The sequence below is a fragment of the Mobula hypostoma genome, chromosome 27, assembly GCF_963921235.1.
Source record: "Mobula hypostoma chromosome 27, sMobHyp1.1, whole genome shotgun sequence".
Lineage (NCBI taxonomy): Eukaryota > Metazoa > Chordata > Chondrichthyes > Myliobatiformes > Myliobatidae > Mobula > Mobula hypostoma.
The window spans coordinates 33,497,577-33,516,546 of NC_086123.1; the positions used below are offsets into that span (position 1 = coordinate 33,497,577).

At 45.7% G+C, this 18,970-nt stretch overlaps 1 protein-coding gene across 2 annotated transcripts in view; it reads right to left on the minus strand.

The window, feature by feature from the left end:
* The window catches only part of LOC134338410 (rabphilin-3A-like), a 259,305-nt gene that overhangs the window by 78,321 nt on the left and 162,014 nt on the right, over positions 1-18,970 (minus strand). For both annotated transcript variants that reach the window (XM_063034213.1, XM_063034212.1), the window contains exon 5: positions 11,797-11,880. In XM_063034213.1, coding sequence (XP_062890283.1) covers positions 11,797-11,880 — 84 coding nt within the window. The remainder of the gene's footprint in view (positions 1-11,796; positions 11,881-18,970) is intronic.

Consider the following 18,970-nt stretch of genomic DNA (forward strand, 5'->3'; position numbering starts at 1 on the left):
TGCAGTTGTTCTGCTTTCTTATTCCACCAGTTGTTCTTCATAGTTCTGATCTCCCTTTGAACCTTGGCTTTCACGGCCTTAAATGCTGCTTTGCTTCTTTCAGAGTTCTCTTTCAAGTGACACAGATAAAACTGTTTCATCTCCAACAGTTCTTGAATTGAATTGAATCATTTTGATGTTGAAACCAGTGTGGATATGTGGCCAAGTGGCTAAGGCATTGGACTAGCAACCTGAAGTTTGTGAGCTTGAGCCCCAGCCGAGGCAACGTGTTGTGTCCTTGAGCAAGGCACTTAATCACACATTGCTCTGCGACGACACTGGTGACAAGTTGAATGGGTCCTAATGCCCTTCCCTTGGACAACATTGGTGTTGTGGAGAGGGGAGACTTGCAGCATGGGCAGCTGCTAGTCTTCCATACAACCTTGCCCAGGCCTGCGCCCTGGAGAGTGAAGACTTTCCAGGCGCAGTTCCATGGTCTCGCAAGACTAACAGATGAAACCAGTCAGGAGTTTTTCTTAGGGTGACCAAGCGCCGCACTTGCAGTTGAATGGATGGTTTTCTTAAGCTGCTTCCAGCATTCTTCAATATTGGTTGGGTCATTGAGAGGGTCTTTGTCTTCTTGGAGAGATAATGTCAATGCCATGACAAGTCTCCTCTGATGTTCCTCACTGGCCAACTTGTTGACATCCAATTTCTTGGGTGCTTCACTGAGTTGTTTTCACCTTGGCACAGCAGCTTAAGCCTAAGCTGTGATCGTACTATGTAATGATCAGATGAGCACTCTGCTCCACGCATTGCTTTGTCGATAAAACCTCCGGCATATCTGCTCTGCGAGTCACAACATAGTCAAGCAAATGGAGATGCTTTGACCTTGGGTGCATCCAGGTGAAGTAGTTCTTCTCGGGTTGATAAAAGAAAGTGTTGGTAACACACAATTCTCTCTGACAGCAGAAGTTTAGCATAAGGTCACCATTGATGTTCTTTTTGCCTTTACCAAATTTGCCAATGACACCTTCATAGGTACTGTGACCCTTGCCCATCCTGGCATTAAAATCTCCCAAGATGAGCAACTTGTCTGCCCTGGGGGCATTATCAGTTACTTCAGCCAGTTCCTGATAGAAGGACTCCTTGTCTTCGTCAGAACATGCCATGGTTGGTACAAACACATTGATCAAACTCAGGAAACAATCCTTTCCGATGGGAACACGTAGTTGCATGATCCTTTCAGATATCCCTATCGGAAGTGTTGGCAATTTGCTAGCAAACTTGTTGGAAATAGCAAAGGCCACACCTGCATCTCTCCTTTTGTTGGTTTTCCCAATCCAGAAGAAAGTATGAATATTTTCTTGGATCTGGCCTTGTCCTTCAATCCTTGTCTTTTGGAGCGCAGCCATATCAATGTTGTATCTTGCCAATTCCTTAGCTATCAAAGCAGTTCTCCTTTCCAGTCTTGAGTCGTTATCCAGCATTGTCCGCACATTCCATGTGGCAACAATCAGTTTCATCTTCTTAAACTTCTTACCACAGTGGTGAAGACCCGTTGGCCGCGGCAAGCCAGCCGGGTGAAATCTGAGCAAGCTTTCTTTACCCCACCTTTTCTAGGGACTTCCCCTTCCAGGGCGGGCAGTGCTATCCCTAAAAAAGGGCTGCCCGGACACTCACATAGCTGCCTCAACCCTGTTGTCGCTCAAAAAACTCAACAAGGTAGCGACCATCTTACGTGAGCCGGCTATGTGCAGAGTTCATGCTAGCAGCTTCCAGCTCCTCAAGCCTGCTGCCGTCACATGCCCTGCATCGCCACAGGGCTTTCCACACCATCCAGAAACTCTACTCCAACACACCTTGCACAGTAATAAGACAGACGGTGTCGTGCCCCCACCATACAGTCTCTCTGGGCTTCCAAATCTGATGCTGAGTGGTACACAGGAGTGTAACAGACTTAGCGGATAAGGAAGCTGCCCCGCAGTGACAGCTAACTAGTCTGGTGATGTCATCCGTTGACCAGCACTCTGGTTCCTCCGCATGCCACCAAGGTGGCTGTACCATTGACCCTTTTGGATTTACCTGCCACAGACACCATCAGACATCCTGCTGCCGGCGTCCTCGTTGGGTGCAGCCTTTGCCTGAAGAGGCATAACCTACAAAGTAGCAAAGGCATGATTACTTCCTTGACTTAGCTAGCCACGATCCTACTACAAGATCTAGTCTAGGAGGAGGAGAAGATGGCGGCGCGACGGCAGCACGTGTGGCCACTTCGGTGGTGATGTCTGTTATCTGTCAAGTAGGGGACCGTGCACAATTCTGATTTCATGGAGACAGACGTGAGAGTACGGAAGAACATCTGGAAGACTTCTGAAATGCCCGCTTTGCTGCCGCTGCTACTGTGTGGTAACCGGAATCTCCGGAGCTGAAGGCCCCGAAATCCTCGGCTTTGCATGTTTCAGCGGCCGGGGCGAGGTCGAAGGCGCTCAGCAGAGGATGGCGCTCGGGAGGCTGTATCGGAGGGGCTGGTCGGAAGCTCGAAGTTTTCGGACAGATGGACTCAGTGTCGGCTGTGGTCGGCTGCTTCCAAGGCATCGGCAAGTTGACGGTGCCTGGAGGTTTATGGCAGGGAGTTTCTCCCTTTTGCCGCCTGCTATCGGGGACTCGGGAGTCGACCAACTCAGGACTTTGAGACTTCTTTTTTACTGTGCCCATGGTTTGCTCTTCATCGAATTATGGTATTGCTTTGCACTGCTGTAACTATATGTTATAATTATGTGGTTCTGTCAGTGCTAGTCTTTGGTTTGTCCTGTTTTCTGTGATATCACTCCAGAGAAACATTGTATCTTTTCCTAATGCATGTATGCATTTCTAAATGACAATAAAAGAGGACTGAGTGTCCTCGTAATCTAAAGTTTTTAGTAATATACCAATGGAACATCACCTTCACTGCTAGGTTAGACCTGCCAGAGAACAAATCTCCACCATACTTCACTGATGTTCGGCCAGTGTCACTCCTACGCCACGGTGAGGCACCAAGGTAGGATCTTGAGCACATCTATATGAAACACGGCCGTAGGAAAGCAACATCCACCATCAGTGATCCTCACCACCCAGGTCTTGTGCTTTTCTCGCTGTTGCCATCAGGTAGAAGGTTCAAGAGCTTCAGGACTCGCTCCACCAAGTTCAAGAGCAGTTACTACCCATCATCCATCAGGCTCTTGAATAAAAGGGCATAACTGCGCTCACTTGCTCCGTCATTGAGATGTTCCTGCAGCCAATGATCTCACTTTAAAGATTATTTGGTTCATTATCTCATGTTATTTTTATTTATTACTATTTATTTACATTTGCATTTGCACAGTTTGTTGCCTTCTGCACTCTGGTTGATCTTCCATTGTAAAAGTTACTATTCTACAGATTCGCTGAGTTTGCCCACAGGAAAATGAATCTCAGGGTTGTATATGGTGACATGTATGTATGTACTTTGATAATTAAATTTACTTTGAACTTTGAAAAAAGTGCTAATTTGATGGTAGTGGGAGGGAGGGAACGTCAACTCAGACCATGAGAGGCCTGCGTCGGGCATTTTCGTGCCTTACAAGGTGCAGATTGGAAGTCTGTGTGGGGCGCCACTCCTCGCACAGACACTAGAGCAATGTGTGGTTAAGTGCCTTGCTCAAGGACACACACACGCTGCCACAGCTGAGGCTTGAACTAGCGACCTTCAGATCACCAGACGAATGCTTTAACCACTTGGCCACGTGCCCAAATGGAAGTGGTGACAGCTATCAAGGCAAGAACATATAAACAGATGCCTTGTGTTTCTGGGTTTGGGGATTTATTATTATTTATTAAAACTGTACAGTTGAATATGCTATTAATAAAGGATTACAGCATGCAGCAGCAGTGAGCAAGCACAGACACTGAGACCTACAGCGCAGAAGCAGGCTAAAGAGCTTCCTGTGTCAGTGCTGACCAGGAAGCACCCATCTACACTAGGTCACTAATCCTCTTTTTACTCTTCTAATCTATCAAATATCCTGCTATCCTCCTCTCCGCTCATCAGTTCTCTTGCCATCCAGTATGGTAGGGGCATGTGGGAAGAAACCCGAGTATCCCGGATAAATTCTCAAGGTCACGAGGGAAATGCGCGAATGCCACATAAACAGCACTCAAGATCAGGATCAAGCCCACATCTCTCTGGAGACGTGAAGCCAAATGGCCCTCTTCTGTGCTGCAAACCATTCCGTGATTCCCAGGATCAATAAAGTACGACTATGACTATGATTCAATGAGCTTAGCAGTCTTGGGAGCCTTTGCAAGGCATTGCCAGAGTTACCAACATGACGACCTTACCAACATTTAAGAACAGATTAGAAGAAAAGGGAATTAGTGAGACTTGGAATGGGGGACACAGGATGAAGGTTCCTGTTCGTATGGGGAATACCAACCAACACGGAGTGGTGGGGTAGACAGCCTGCTTCCATGCTGAGATTTCTATGTGTATGGTTTTGTGAAACACACTGCACCTAACCTGTGATACCCAGGCAAACTCTGTGTTATAGGGGTGGGGGGGGGGGACTCTGCTCCTAGAAAACATGATCTTCCGTCTCGCGAACATGCATTACCTGCGCATGCTTCAAGCCTGATTCTGAAAAGTCACAACTTTAAAAATAAAGAACTTGATATTTATTTATTCACAACTTTTGATACAAATTCTGTGACAGTGCATTTTATTGTGTGTCTCAAATTTCTGGGAAGAGATTTGTGAATTTTATAAGGGTGACTCTCTGAAACTCCAGTGGCTGTGATGTAGAGGTCACAATGTTATTCCACCCTGACAACATAAATATTACATCACATGTGTATTCTGCAGCTTATTACGCCCGCAAAGTTATTCAATCCTTTTAAAGGGTAACAAGATCCAAAGCACATTTGTCATATCAATGAGTCACCACTGTACTGAGGTGTAAATGAATATGTCCTCATTCACATGACGAAGTAACTAGCAATGTAGGCATTAAAATTTCATCGTACAGTAACATATGGCACATTGCAAGGTTCATTCAATTTTAAATTTATACAGGTATAGAATATGCTTTGGAAGCTCCCTGTAATGAGATTTAACATAAATATCTACAACACCCTCTGACTGTTAATGTGGCAGCCATTCGCTGGGGAACCCAGGCCGTGCTGCAGTTTTTATTTCATTTGAATCTGATTCAAGTCCCCTCGGCTGCCCTCTACCAAAAGACCGAACATCCTTACTGTGCGTGACAAGCTTTTGCACAGAGTTTTAATGTCCTGGTAAATTTGATTTCCATCTTTACTCAGTTGCCACTTTATTAGATACATCTGATTGTTGATGCAAATATATAACCAGCTAACCGTGTGGCAGCAACTCAATGCATAGAAGCACACAGACACGGTCAAGAGGTTCACTTGTCTTTCAGGCCAAACATCAGAATAGAGAAGAAATACGATCTAAGTGACCTTGACCGTGAAATGATTGCTGGTGCCAGATGGATAGGAAACTACTGGTCTCCTGGGACTTTCATGAACTACAGTCTCTAGAGTTTACAGTGAATGGTGCAAGAAACAAAAAACATCCAGCGAGGGGCAGTTCTGTGAGCAAACGTGCCTTGGCAATGAGGGAGGTCTGAGAATGGACAGACTGGTTCAAGCTGACAGAAAGGCGACAGTAACACAAATAACCATGCGTTACAACAGCGAGCATCTCTGAACACACAAAGTCAAACACTGAAGTGGATGGGCCAGAGGAGTAGAAGACCACGAACATACTTCTCCAGCCCTTTATTAGGTACAGGAATCACCACTGTGTGTGTATCCTGTTGCAGAATCACACCACCCTGATCACAACATGTCCCACCACCTATTCTTCTGTCAGCACCATCAGCCCCTCTAATCTAACAGATAGGTAACGTCCTATCTCTAGGCTTTTCTTTCCAGGACGTCAAGGGATATCCTTCTTCTTCAAAGAACGGGGTTTCTCTTCCTCCACAATTGATGCTGCCCTCACATTTCCTCCATTTCTTGGACATCCACGCTCACCCCATCTTTCTGCTGCCTTAACGGGGATAGAATTCCTTTTGTCCTCAGTCACCATCCCTGAGCCTCCACATCTAACATATCATTCTCCGTAACTTCCACCATCTTCAACGGGATCCTACCACCAAATACATCTGTCTCAGAAAGGATGTGTTGTCATTGGACAGAATTCAGAGGAGGTTCACAAGGACGATAGTGGGAATGAAGGGGTTAACATATGAGGAGTGTTTGGCAGCTTTGGGCCTGTACTCACCTTAATTTAGAAGAATGCAGGGGAATCTCATTGAAACCTACCAAATGTTGAAAGGACTAGATAAGGTGGATGTGGAGAGGATGTTTCCTATGGTGTGTGTGTGTGTCCAGAATTAGAGGGCACAGTCTCAAAATTGAGGGCTGACATTTTAGAACAGAGGTAAGGAGGAATTTTTTTAGCCAGAGAGTAGTGAATCTGTGGAAAGCTCTGCCACGGACTGTGGTGGAGTCCAAGACCATGAGTATGCTTAAAGTGAAAATTGAGGTCAGGGCATCAAAGATTATGGCGAGAAGTGGGATATGGAATCAGCCATGATGGAATGATGCAGCAGAGTCAATGGGCTGAATGGCCTAATTCTGCTCCTATGTCTTTTGGTCTTATCTTTACCTCCCACCCCACCACTCTCTGCCTTCTACAGGGATCGCTCCCTCCATGATTCCCTTGTCCATTCGTCCCTCCCCACTAATCTCCTGAGGTACTTATCCCTGCAAGTGGCAAAAGTGCTACACCTGCCCATTCACCCCAGCAGTCATCTCCATTCTGTGACCCAAGCAGTCCTTCCAGGTGAGACAACCCTTCACCTGCGAGTCTGTTGGGGCCATCTGCTGTGCTCCCGATGTGGCCTCCTCTACATTGGTGAGATACGACATAGACTAGGGGGTTGCTTTCTTGGGCATCTCAGCTCCATGTGCAAAATGCAGAATCTCCTGCTGGCCAACTATTTTAATTACCACCCCCATTCTCATTCTGACACGTCAGTCCAAGGCTTCCTCTTCAGCTATGGAGAGGCCACTGTCAGGTTTGGAGCAACACCTCATATTCCATCTAGGTAGCCTCTATCCTGACATGAATATTGAGTTCTCCAACTTACAGTAACATTTCCCCCTTCTTCAATTCCCCACTCTGGCCTCTTATCTCTTCTCCTCTTCTACCTCCCCCCCCCCGCCCGCTTTCCTTTCTCCAATTGTCCACATTCCTATCAGATTCCTTTTTCTCCAGCCCTTTGCTTTTTCCACCAATCACCCCCCTCACTTCTTACTTCACCCACCTGCCCCACTCACTGATCACCATCTAGCTTATCCCCCTTCCCCTCCCCCTCCTTCTTATTCTGGCCTGCCCCCCACCCCAGTCCTTATGAGGGTTTTGGCCCAAAATGACAACTGTTTATTCATTTGCATAGATGCTGCCTGACCTACTGAGTTCCTCCAGCATTTTGTGTGTGAGAATCACCTTGAACCCCCTATGTCTCCACTCACTGAGTCCCCACCATGACTCAAGAAGGAAACCAAGATGGATCTTGCTGTCAGGCAGCTCTCATCTCACTCCCGAAAGGGATCAAAGCAGGAGAGACCAACTGACCAGCAGCATTCCTCTTTTTCCATACCCGAAGGAACTTTTGAGGATTCTTGGGTAACTCTGGAATTCAGTAATGTGGATCCACAGTTTGGTTAGAATGGCCCAGGAACCATGTTTGGCAGCAAGTGGGAGGCTGTGTAAGAACTGATCATCCAGAAAGGCTATAGAATTGGCGACGGGGTTGGAGGTACCTCAAAACGTTTCCAGGAGAGAGTGGAGAGAAAACAGTGAAGATGCAAAAATAAATCTCTCCTGCCATGTGCCTATCCCAGCAGATTTCACTAGTGAGTTCTGTGTCTGTGGGGTCTCCTGAGGATCTCCATTAAAATAGAACGGGGCAGCTATGCCACACAAAAATTAGGAAGAACAACAGAGAATGAAGCTGATGATATGATGCAAGCCATGCTGGCAAGGACATGCTCTCTAGGGCCCACATTTCCAGTGTTCGGTCTTGCAGATCAGGTTTCTCTGTTCCAACACCCTTGCAGGCAGTAGGTCCAGATGTCCTCTGCTCAATGCATGTAAATATTTTTGCTCAGCTCCCCTATAATCCTAACACAACTTCCTTCGGATCCATGTGCCTTGTTTATTGATCTCTCAGCTAAGAAAACAAATCTTTCCTGTTTACTCTATCTAGTTTACTAGTTAAATACATCATGATAACCTCTTCTGTCAGTTCATTTTTTCCCAAAGAACACAGCACAAGTCGAAGCAATCCCTCATCATAACTAAAAATATTCAGCTGTGATAACATCTCCCTAAATCTGGATACCCTTTTGTTGTTGTATTTTTCTGGATTGGGGGTGTGACAGGAATTGTATAAAACACTCTTCTGGTTTAAGATGGCACTGGGGTGAAGCACAGCGACATCTGCCAGTAGCAAACAAGACACACAAAACTGTTAGTTACTTTATTAATCACACTTTTCCTCAGATACGATCACTGCCATCAATAGCCTGCAACTTCCCTTTTGGCATTGAGGTTTTGAATCATCTGTACGGACTGGTACTTTCGCAATGTGAACTGGAATCTCGAAGGTGCAGGAGAGTTGCACCATGGTGTGTATGGGCCAAATCGGGGTGGCAGTGCCCAGGCCCGAGAGTGGGGAATGAACCGATGTTTGGTCATTGCTGGAGTGGACTTGGAGATGACTCAATGCAGCAGAACCAAGATAATGGAGGGTCAAAGCAGGCCCGAGAGTGAGGGAAGATCCAAAGTTTGATCAATTTAAGTACTGGGCTGAATTGGAAGGTCAGGTATGGGCCCAGGTCTGAGAGCAAGGAACTACCCAAGGTTTGATCGATTTAAGTATCGGGCCAGATTTACTCACCTCTGCACTGAACTGAGGATGTAGCCTGCAACTAATGGGCTCGCGAGTTGGCTGTAGTGATGGTTGCCCACGTGGCTGTGGACTCACAATGGTAGTTGCTTCTTTTATTGTTTGTACGATTTGTTTTTTCTCTGCGCATTGATTGTTTGAGAGTCTTCTTTTATTAATAGGTTCTATTGGGTTTCTTTGGTTTGTGGCTGTCTGTAAGGAGACGAATCTCAAGGTTGTATGTATATAGTATACATACCTTGATAATAAACGTACTTTGTTCTTTGTAGTGTGGTCACGTTTTAATAGGTTTGTAGGATGACCACCCTGCTCTTGTATTTTATTCCTGGCTGTAAAGGCAAGTAACCAGAGAACCTTCCTAATCACTTTATCCATCTGAGAGGAATCCACCTGTAAAAAAATCTCAAACAACAGGAATTCTGCAGATGCTGGAAATTCAAGCAACACACATCAAAGTTGCTGGTGGACGCAGCAGGCCAGGCAGCATCTCTAGGAAGAGGGACAGTCGACGTTTCGGGCCGAGACCCTTTGTCAGGACTGAAGGAAGGGTTAGTCAGTCCTGATGAAGGGTCTCGGCCTGAAACGTCGACTGTAAAAAAATCTGTTTCTTTCCATTTCTCAATGTTTTGACATTTATTGTGTGTGCTCTGAGACTTTCTCAATCCCAATGTATCACCTCACCTTTCTTTGGACTGGCATCTATTTGGTGCTTGCATGCCCATGTAATTTGCCCATTGGCCTTTCTGCAGCCTATACCTTTCACCCTCACTGTTAACCACATTGGTATCATCTGGGAACTTCTCCTGATCTGCCGAGGTAGAGTAACTACAAAACGCCTCCAGCCTCAAGCCCTCCAAATACCCAGATCCATCCCACTGTCCACAGGGGATGATTTAAGAATAAGGGGTGCTGAGAACATGGGCAACCCCCATCCAAAGTTCAAAGTACATTTATTATCAAGGTATGTATACGGTATACAACCTTGAGATTCATCTACTTGCAGGCAGCCACAAAACAAAGAAACTCCATAGAACCCGTTTAAAGAAATCCTCCACACAATATGACACAGAAAAAAAAAACAAATCACGCAAACAGCATAAATAGAGCAAATAACACAGCAGACATTAAGCATCAAACCACAGAGTCCCCAAATGTGAGTCCACAGCAATGAGCTGTCGAGGTGAGTAAAACCGGTCCAGGAGCCGATGGCTGTGGCCATAGCCACTGAGCCAGTCAGTTCAGCGCTGTGTCAATGGGATGTGGTTAAAATCAATGTTATTGCTTAATAGAAGAGAAATTCAATCAGTTGTAAAATATAAACTGAGTAAGGATGTGTTATAAGCTTCCTCAAAGACTTGTTTCTAAACAGTATCAGCTTATCTGAGGCACCTAATCAGCAATGGCTGCTTTCCTGGTTTTGCAAACCTGCCTGCCAAGCCTACACTATCACAGACAGTTCATTGCAGTGTTTCTACTTCACCTCTTGGACAGTGGAAAAGAAAGCCAAATAACTACAGCTCTCCCACTCTAACATCAACCCCAGCGTGTAGAAAGATTGATCTTTCACAAACTGCCCAAGAACCAGACAATGCAAACCGCAATTAGTTGGTGGGTGCAAACTAGCGGAGGGCCTCAGTTTAACATTTCAGCAATGAAGCAACGTGGGGGAGAGATTAGATCATTAGGATTCTCTTGAAAGCATGGGAAGGATGCTGGAGAATGCTAAAGCTGGGCAGATGTGGTTGTCAGGGTAACAGATCACTTTAACCACTTTTCTTCCGAGGAAAGGGAAGCTGCAGTGTGTTTGACAGAGAACAGCACCAACTCCTACACTACCTGACAGCAGTAACCACGACTGCTCAGCTCTGATGTGAATGTGTCTTCTCAATAGCAGAAGACAGACACTGGAGGTAAAAAGCTACCTGTGGAATCAGGGAAATGATGATGAAGCACTCACTGCCTAATTATTAATTTGTTAAAGCACTAACCTTTAACTCCTCGCTCCTGAGTTCAATACTGTGGCACAATTATTCTGCTGACTACAAAACTTGTCTTTTTCAATCACTGCTCAGACCTTCATCTGTCTGCTTCAGCCAACCCTACCCTGAGGCTAGTAGCTGGATTATGTACACACAAACTGAAAGAAATGTGGCCAGTTTCTCCTTCATAACATCGCAGAGCTACAGTACACAGCTCAGAAACAGACCTCTTCACCCAAAGTATTCAAGCTGATCAATTTGTTTAACTGAAGCTAGTCCCATTTACTTGATTTTGGCCCATATTCCTCTGAACACTTCCTGTCCAAAGACTTTTAAACATCACAATTCCACCTATCTACTTCCTCTGGCAACTCATTCTATCCACCTCTGAGAAAAAATACTCACCTCACCTACGCCCCTCATGCTTTTATAAATCTCAGTAAGGTCAGCCCTATGCTCCAGAGGAAACAATCCCAGCCTATCCAATCCCTCAATAAATTTTTTCTGCACCATTTCCAGCTTAATTACATTCTTCCTACAGCTAGGCAACCAGAACTGCACACACTAATCTAAACGCTGCCTGACCAATGTCTCATATAGCTGTAACATAAAGTCCCAACTCATAATCACCACTCTGACCATCGCCTTCACCACACTGTCACCTATGTCAACTCTGCCCTCTCCTTTCAGTTCCATCCTTATTCCCACTGGGACACAGCCTGGCTATTGCCAAGGATCTTCCCACAGCAGCAGATTATATCGCAATTCTCCTGCACCAGAACCAAAGCATGAACTCTGCAAATCACCGAGCTTACCTCTCGTTGCTCACTGCAGATCTTACACAGCCACACAGGCCGGGGCCGGCTTGGTGTTTCAATTCCACACTTGGTGCAAACATTCTGGAGGTGAGAAAGAGAAAGGATTGGTGTTAGCCAAAAGTTAGCTTTTCGCGACTCACTGCCAGCTTTGAGTGAATAAAAAACACACTAATGTAATTTAAGTGGAAAAAATAACAGATGACTTCATGCGAGGGTTAAAAACAAGCAAGCAACAAGGATTGTCATGGCAACTCTGCTTTTTCACTTTTGGGATGCGTGGTTCACTGCTTTTTGTTGGCCAAACCTAATCAAGTTGCCACCTGGAACTGCTGCAGCCCTTCTAAAGCAGGGGTCCTCAGTCTGGGGTCCATGGACCTGCAGGTTAAAGGTAGGGGTCCATGGCATAAAAAACGAATGGACAGTCCTGATCTAGAGTCATACAGCACAGAAAGGAGCCCTTTGGCCCATCCTATACATGCCAACCATCTAAACCACGTTCACTTCACTTACCTTCACTTGAGACATAAACTTCAATGCCTTGATAGTTCAAGTGCGTGTTCAGATACTTCTTAAATATGTATGAGTCTCTACGCCCAGCACCTGCTCAAGCAGGTGTTCCTGATTCCAGCCACCCAGTGGGTGAAAAAATTCAACCTCAGTAAAAGTCTTTTACTGCTATATTTATGTAGAATCAGAATCAGGTTTATTATCACCGGCATGTATCGTGAAATTTGCTAACTTAGCGGTAGCAGCTCAATGCAATACATGATAATATAGAAAATAAATAAATCGTTCAATTGAAATATTAAAAAATAGTGCAAAAACAGAAATATATATTAAAAAATGAGTTGGCGTTCATGGGTTTGATGTCCATTTAGGAATTGTATGGCAGAGGGGAAGAAGCTTTTCTGGAATCACTGAGTGTGTGTTTTCAGGTGTCTGTACCTCCTTCCTGATGGTAATAGTGAGAAGAAGGCGTGCCCTGGGTGATGGGGATCCTTAATAACGGACGTCTCCTTTCTGAGGCACCGCTCCTTACAGATGTCTTGGGTACAACAGAAGTTAGTACCCAAGGTGGAGCTAGTTTTAAGACTTTCTGTAGCTTCTTTCGGTCCTGTGCAGTAGTGCTCCCACCCAGCCCACATCAGACGGTGTTGCAGCCAGTCAGAAAGCTCTCCATGGTACATCTATAGAAGTTTTCAAGTGTTTCAGTTGACAAATCAAACCTCTTCAAACTCCCAATGAAATACACTCAACTGTCTTGCCTTTTTCACTGCTGCATCAACATGCTGGGACCAGGTTAGATCCTCAGAGATTTTGACACCCAGGAATTTGAAATTGCTCACTCTCTCCATATCTGATCTCTCTATGTGCTCCAGTTTTAGACATTTCATTACTGCCTTTCAGCTTTAGACACCTTCTGGTGAGGTTTCACCCACAATGGGGTGTGGAGTACGGAGATCGCAGATTTAGATGGAGGCCATGAAGGTCCTCTGTCCAGGCCAAATTGGTCTTCATCCTGCAGGTGGAAGTCTTCCCATTTGCCTCTGTCAATGTCCCACAAGGTGGGAGAGATGTGGATTTCTAGAGGTCCTATCCCAGTAGACTTAGCAAGATGCTTCATTGGATTTTGCAGTCATGGTGTACTGTTCAAAAGCATGTTAGAAGACAAAAAGGCTGAGGATGTTAGACAGAGGGCTTATGTTCTTGATTGCTGAAGCACAACAACCAATAGAGGCCAGAAATGGAAGACGATTAAATACAGTGCCTTGTAAAAGTATCCAGCCCCCAATCCTTTGTTCACGTAAATGAGTATTACAACTAGGAATTTTGGTAAATTTAACTGAGAATTTTTATTTGTGAATCACATGCTCCTTTTCTTTTCACAGTAGAGCCCCCTAAAAACAGGGGAAAATGTAAGCATGAAAAACTAAAATTTTAAAACCTGAAATGTCAGCAGTTCAAAGGTATTCATCCCTGTTTACTCAGCACGTAGTTGAACCACCTCTCACAGCTATTACAGCCAGTAATTTTGTTTTAGATAAGGCTCTACCTACTTTGCACATGATGAAGCAAGATTTGCCCATTCTTCCTTTGCAAGATAGTTTCAAGTTCTGCCAGATTAGGTGGGGAGCAGCAGTGGAGAGCAATCTGTAGGTCTTGCCAGAGAGTTCGATTGGGTAAAGGTCAGGACTCTGACTGGGTCACTTCAGGACAGCAATTTTCTCCATTTCAAGCCACTCTATGGTTGCTCTGGCAGTGTGCTTTGGGTCATTGTCCTGCTGAAAGATGAACTTCCTGCTCAGTTTAAGCTTCCTGGCAGAGGCTAGCAGGTTTTTATCCAGGATCTCTCTGTATTTAGCAGTATTCTTCTTCGCATCAATCCTGACCATATTTCCAGTCCCTGCTGCTGAAAAGCATCCCCATAGCACGATGCTACCTCCACCATACTTTACAGTAGGGATGGTGTTACCTGGCTGATGCACAGTAATTAGATTTATGCCACATGTACTACTTAGTGTTGAGGCCAAGAAGATCCACTTTAGTCTCATCTGACCACAAGATTTTCTTTCACATCTTTACAGCAGCTACTAAGTAATGCTTTGCAAACTCTTAATGGGCAAGGATATGCTCTCTTCTTTTCAGCCAGGGTTTCTACCTTGCCACTCTTCCATAAGTACCCTTTTTGTACAAGGCCTTAGAGATTGTGCGCTTCATCTCCAATTGCAGCCGCTGACTTCTGCAGCACATTCAGAGTGACTGGTAGCGACTAAGTTTAGATGAGCGGTCTGACCTAGGCAGTAAGGCTACGATTCCAAAGATTACCTATGATCATTTTCTTGACTTGTCTTGAATGCTCTTTTGTCTTTATTTTGGTTTGGTCTGATTAATATCTATCATACTGTTGGACCTTACAGAGAGAAGGAGTGTTCAGTCTTACGAATTCATTGAAAACAGGTGATCCTCTAATTTTCTACATTAATAAATTGGTAAGGTAATATCACATCTAAGGAAAGCCAACATAGTAATTACAAAGGAAATAATACTTTCTTGAACCTCACAATTTTAGATTTTAATTTTTAGTAAATTGTTGACAGGTTTTGGAATTTTTCTTTTGAACTTGACCTGATGCACAATGTTTTGTAGATTAGCTCAAAACACCCCACTTCACTATACATATTAAATTTAGAAAATGAGACAGTAAAATGTGAAAGTAGTTGTGGGGGCTGAATACTTCTTCAAGGCTCTGTACCTGGGAGATTTGTAGGGCTGGAGGATATTGCAAAGATAGATAGGGAGGTGTGAGATGTGAGTACATTAGGAATTTAAAAATAGATAAAGAATAGGAATTTTAAAAATACTTAACTGATTAATATACGTGATGAATGTAGGGTGATGGGTGAACAGAATTAATTTTTTAAAAAACTATCAAAATAAACTTCATTCATGATAAAATTTACTTCCAAGAGTAAACCGCACAATGTCTTTTTATTGTTACATTCACAGTCAATGCGTTACGTAGGGTTTTATTACATTCCTTAAAACCAACAGGACTGTTGCCACTCATTGGCCCCCTGGGGCAATATCCTACTACAATAATTGGAGGCTTCCTCACCCAACCCGGCCCCTCCGTGTGCAGTAGTGGAGGAACCCTACACTGTGGTCCTCCCCCACCGAATACCTACGGTGGCTGCAACAGGCTTCAACGCGTCCCTCAGCACGTACTTCTGCAGCTTAAATGCGCCAGTCCACAGCATCCTCTACGGACATCTCGATGTGCTGGCAGACCAACAGGTTTTGGGGTAGACCAGAGACTGGCTTTCACCGAGTTGCTGACATGCCAGCAGCAAGATGTCTACCTCTATGTGTGCCCCTGAGAACAGCCCATAGATCAGAGAGTTAGTCCTCTGTCACAAAGTTGTGCAAGATGAATTGTGACACAGGTCCTTGCACCTTTTCCTCACACCCTCTTCGCAAATCCACAAAATTCAAGGATTTTAAAAAATAAGCTTTATTCATTATGAAAATAATATTTACAAGAAAATAATATTTTCATTTTTTACATTCATAGTCAATTTCTTCTGTACTCTTTTATTGTAGTCACACACATCAATAGGACTGCTACCACTTATGTGGCCCTCTGGGCTGGTACAAAAATTGAGGGGTTGCCTCCCCCCAACCCAGCCCCTCCCTCTCCTGAAGGAGAAGAACCCTAAATGATGGTCCTTCCCCAACGAGCCCTTGTTGCACCAAGCTTAAATGCATCCCTCAATATGTACTCCTGCAGCCTGCAAGGTGCCAATTGGCAGCATTCCTCCACGGACATCTCGACAGACCAACAAGTTTCAGGCAGATCAAAGAGCGTCTTTCACCCAGTTGGTGATCTGCCAGCAGCACCTGATGTCTGTCTCCGTGTGCATCCCTGGGAACAGACTAGATCAGAAAGCCCTCTGGGGATGAACCAAAACACAGAGCCCTTTCATCTTTCTCCACACCCTCTTCACAAATCCACAGTCTGCAAAAGAGGTGAGCTACTGGCTCTTCACCACTGCAGTCATCCCGTGGGCACTGCGAGGTCGGTGTGATGCAGCAAGAATCTGACTGGGAGGGTCCCTCTCAGCATCCGCCAGGCAAGTTCTTGGTGACTGTTGATAAGGCCTGGCAATGGGGCATTCTGCCAGATGGTGTGGACAGTCTGCTCAGAAAACCACTCCAATGTGTCCATCGAGTCCTCCTCCTGCAGTGCCTACAGGACGTTCTGTGCTGACCACTGCCTGATGGCCTTCTGGTCATAGGTGTTGGTCTGGAAGAACTTTTCAATAAAGAACAGGTTGTACAGCTAATTGGGACGTTGCAAGGCAATGAGGCCAGACCCATCCTTTGCAACACTGGGGACAGATAAAACCTCAGCATGTAGTGGCACTTGGAGCCCACAAAGGTGGTCATCAGGGTGAGGGCAACACTGGGTACATTTTGCCCCTCCCCCCACCCTGTTTTTTAGGGATGTGCATTGTGACCCATCTGACCCACTACATCTTGGATCTCAGATGAACCTGAAGACACCTCAGATGATTCCCAAGTGGGAGGAGCAGGGGATGGGCCACACCTGTACCAAGTACAGCAGCCCTGAGAGCACCTCACACCTGTTGGCCAGGTTCTTCCCTGTTATCTATAGGGAGCGCCCTCCTCACAATCCAAATTTCTGTTTTACCTTCCTAGTCTGCTCCAGCCAGTTCTTGTTGCACACCTTGGCCACTCTGAAGCAGACCCCCAGCAGCTTCACGTAATCAAACCTGATGGAGAAGGGGACACTGGATGGCTTGGGGCAGTTACTGAAGAGCAAGGCCTCACTCTTTGTGTGGTTAACCCTGGCCTCTGATGTCAGCTCAAATAGATGCTGATCAATCTGCGAACTGAGCTCTGATCTGAACGCAAGACGGTCATGTCATCCACGTACAAGGAGGTTTTCACTCGGGTCCCTCCATTGGCCAGTAGCGCCACCTCTCTTATGCTCGCATCCTTCCTGATGGCTTTGGCGAACTGTTCTGCACAGCACATGGACAAGACAACAGAAAGCGGGCAACCCTGCCTGACTCCAGACTTGATTGGGGAGCTTTCTGTTTCCCACCCATTGATTTGGACTGCACAACAGATGTCTGTGTAGAGAATTTGGATCCAGTTCCTGATACATTCCCCAAAGCCCATTTGGGAGAGTATGTCCATCACATACCTGTATGATGTCCTGTCAAGTGCTTTCTCCTGGTCCAAGCTGACCAGGCAGGCATCCATTCCCTCTCCTGCATTTAGGACATGGTGTCCATCAGTAATACAAAGCTGTCAAAGATCTTCCTGCCAGGTTTGGACTGGGTGGATCACCTGTTCCAGAACAGACTTGACCCTGGCGGTGATGGCCTTAGACAGATCTTATAGTCCACATTCAACAGTGAAATGGGTCTTCAATCCCTGATGTCATCCCTTTCTGCTTATAGATGAGGGTAATGTGCTCTTCCTCATGGGGTCTGACATGTTAACTGTGCACTTCCAGCAGGTCTGGGCCCATCCAGGCCCAAAGAGCCAAATACATCTCAGCTGGAGTTCTACTTGAATCAAATGGACGGTTGGAACCAGTCAGCTCCCCCAGGGTCAGTGGTTACTCCAGACTCTCCCGCTTCCATGATAGATGACGGAAAGTTCTGGGAGGCTGAGGTGTCTGTGGCCTTTCTGTCATCCAGACCAGCATAAGGGGATCTGCAGATCATCAACGCGTCCTCCTGTGAGGGTCCTACTGAGGCCTCCTCTTCCTTAAGGCTGTGGATCAGACAGCTCCCCCTGTGAACCTTTCGGAAGAAGAAACAAGAGCACGTCTCATCTTGTTCCATGGCGTGGACCCCGATTGGAAGATGATCTTGGAGGATTCGGCAGTGAAGTGCTGGGTACGCCAGCCTTTCACCTCTCTTAACTCTTCCTCACACCCACCCGCTTCAATTAGAGAAGTTGTTACAACTCTGTCTGGAGTTTATGCAATTCCCTCTGACTCTGGCTTGCTTTCTGAACCCCTTTGTAGATGAAGAACCCCTTGATGTTCTCCTTGGTTGCTTCCCACTAGCGAAAGAGAAGTTTCAAAGTTCTCCCAACCTATGTACTCCCTCTCTAGTTCCTTAATGTTCTCTGGGGTAAATACCTTAATGTTTAGCTTCCATATCCCCCTGCCTCCCCACTGGTCCTCCTGTAGGTAACAGGAGGCTCGGAGGAGGCAGTGGTCAGAGAAGAATTTGAGGTTGCTTCAAACCAGCCATGGGTAGGTCTCAGTGGTCTAGTTTGGTCCTGGAATGAGCTGGGTGCAGTGCTCCCAGCACCACCAGCAGGCCAGGCAGCATCTATGGAAAAGAGTAAACAGTCACCGTTTCGGGCTGAGACCCTTGTGCACACTGCCTGACCTGCTGAGTTCCTCCAGCATTTTGTGTGTGTTCCTTTGGAACTTCTGCATCTGCAGAATTCCTTGTGTTTGTGCTGACCAAAGCTGGACTTCAGTTCCACTGTAAATTAGGGAATAAAACATATCCTCACTCATCGCTACATTTCCCACCCAGCTCCTTGCTCCAGGCTCCAATTAAGAACAGGGCTGAACTAAACTTATCCAGTTAAATATCCTGTCTGCATCCTCTCTGAC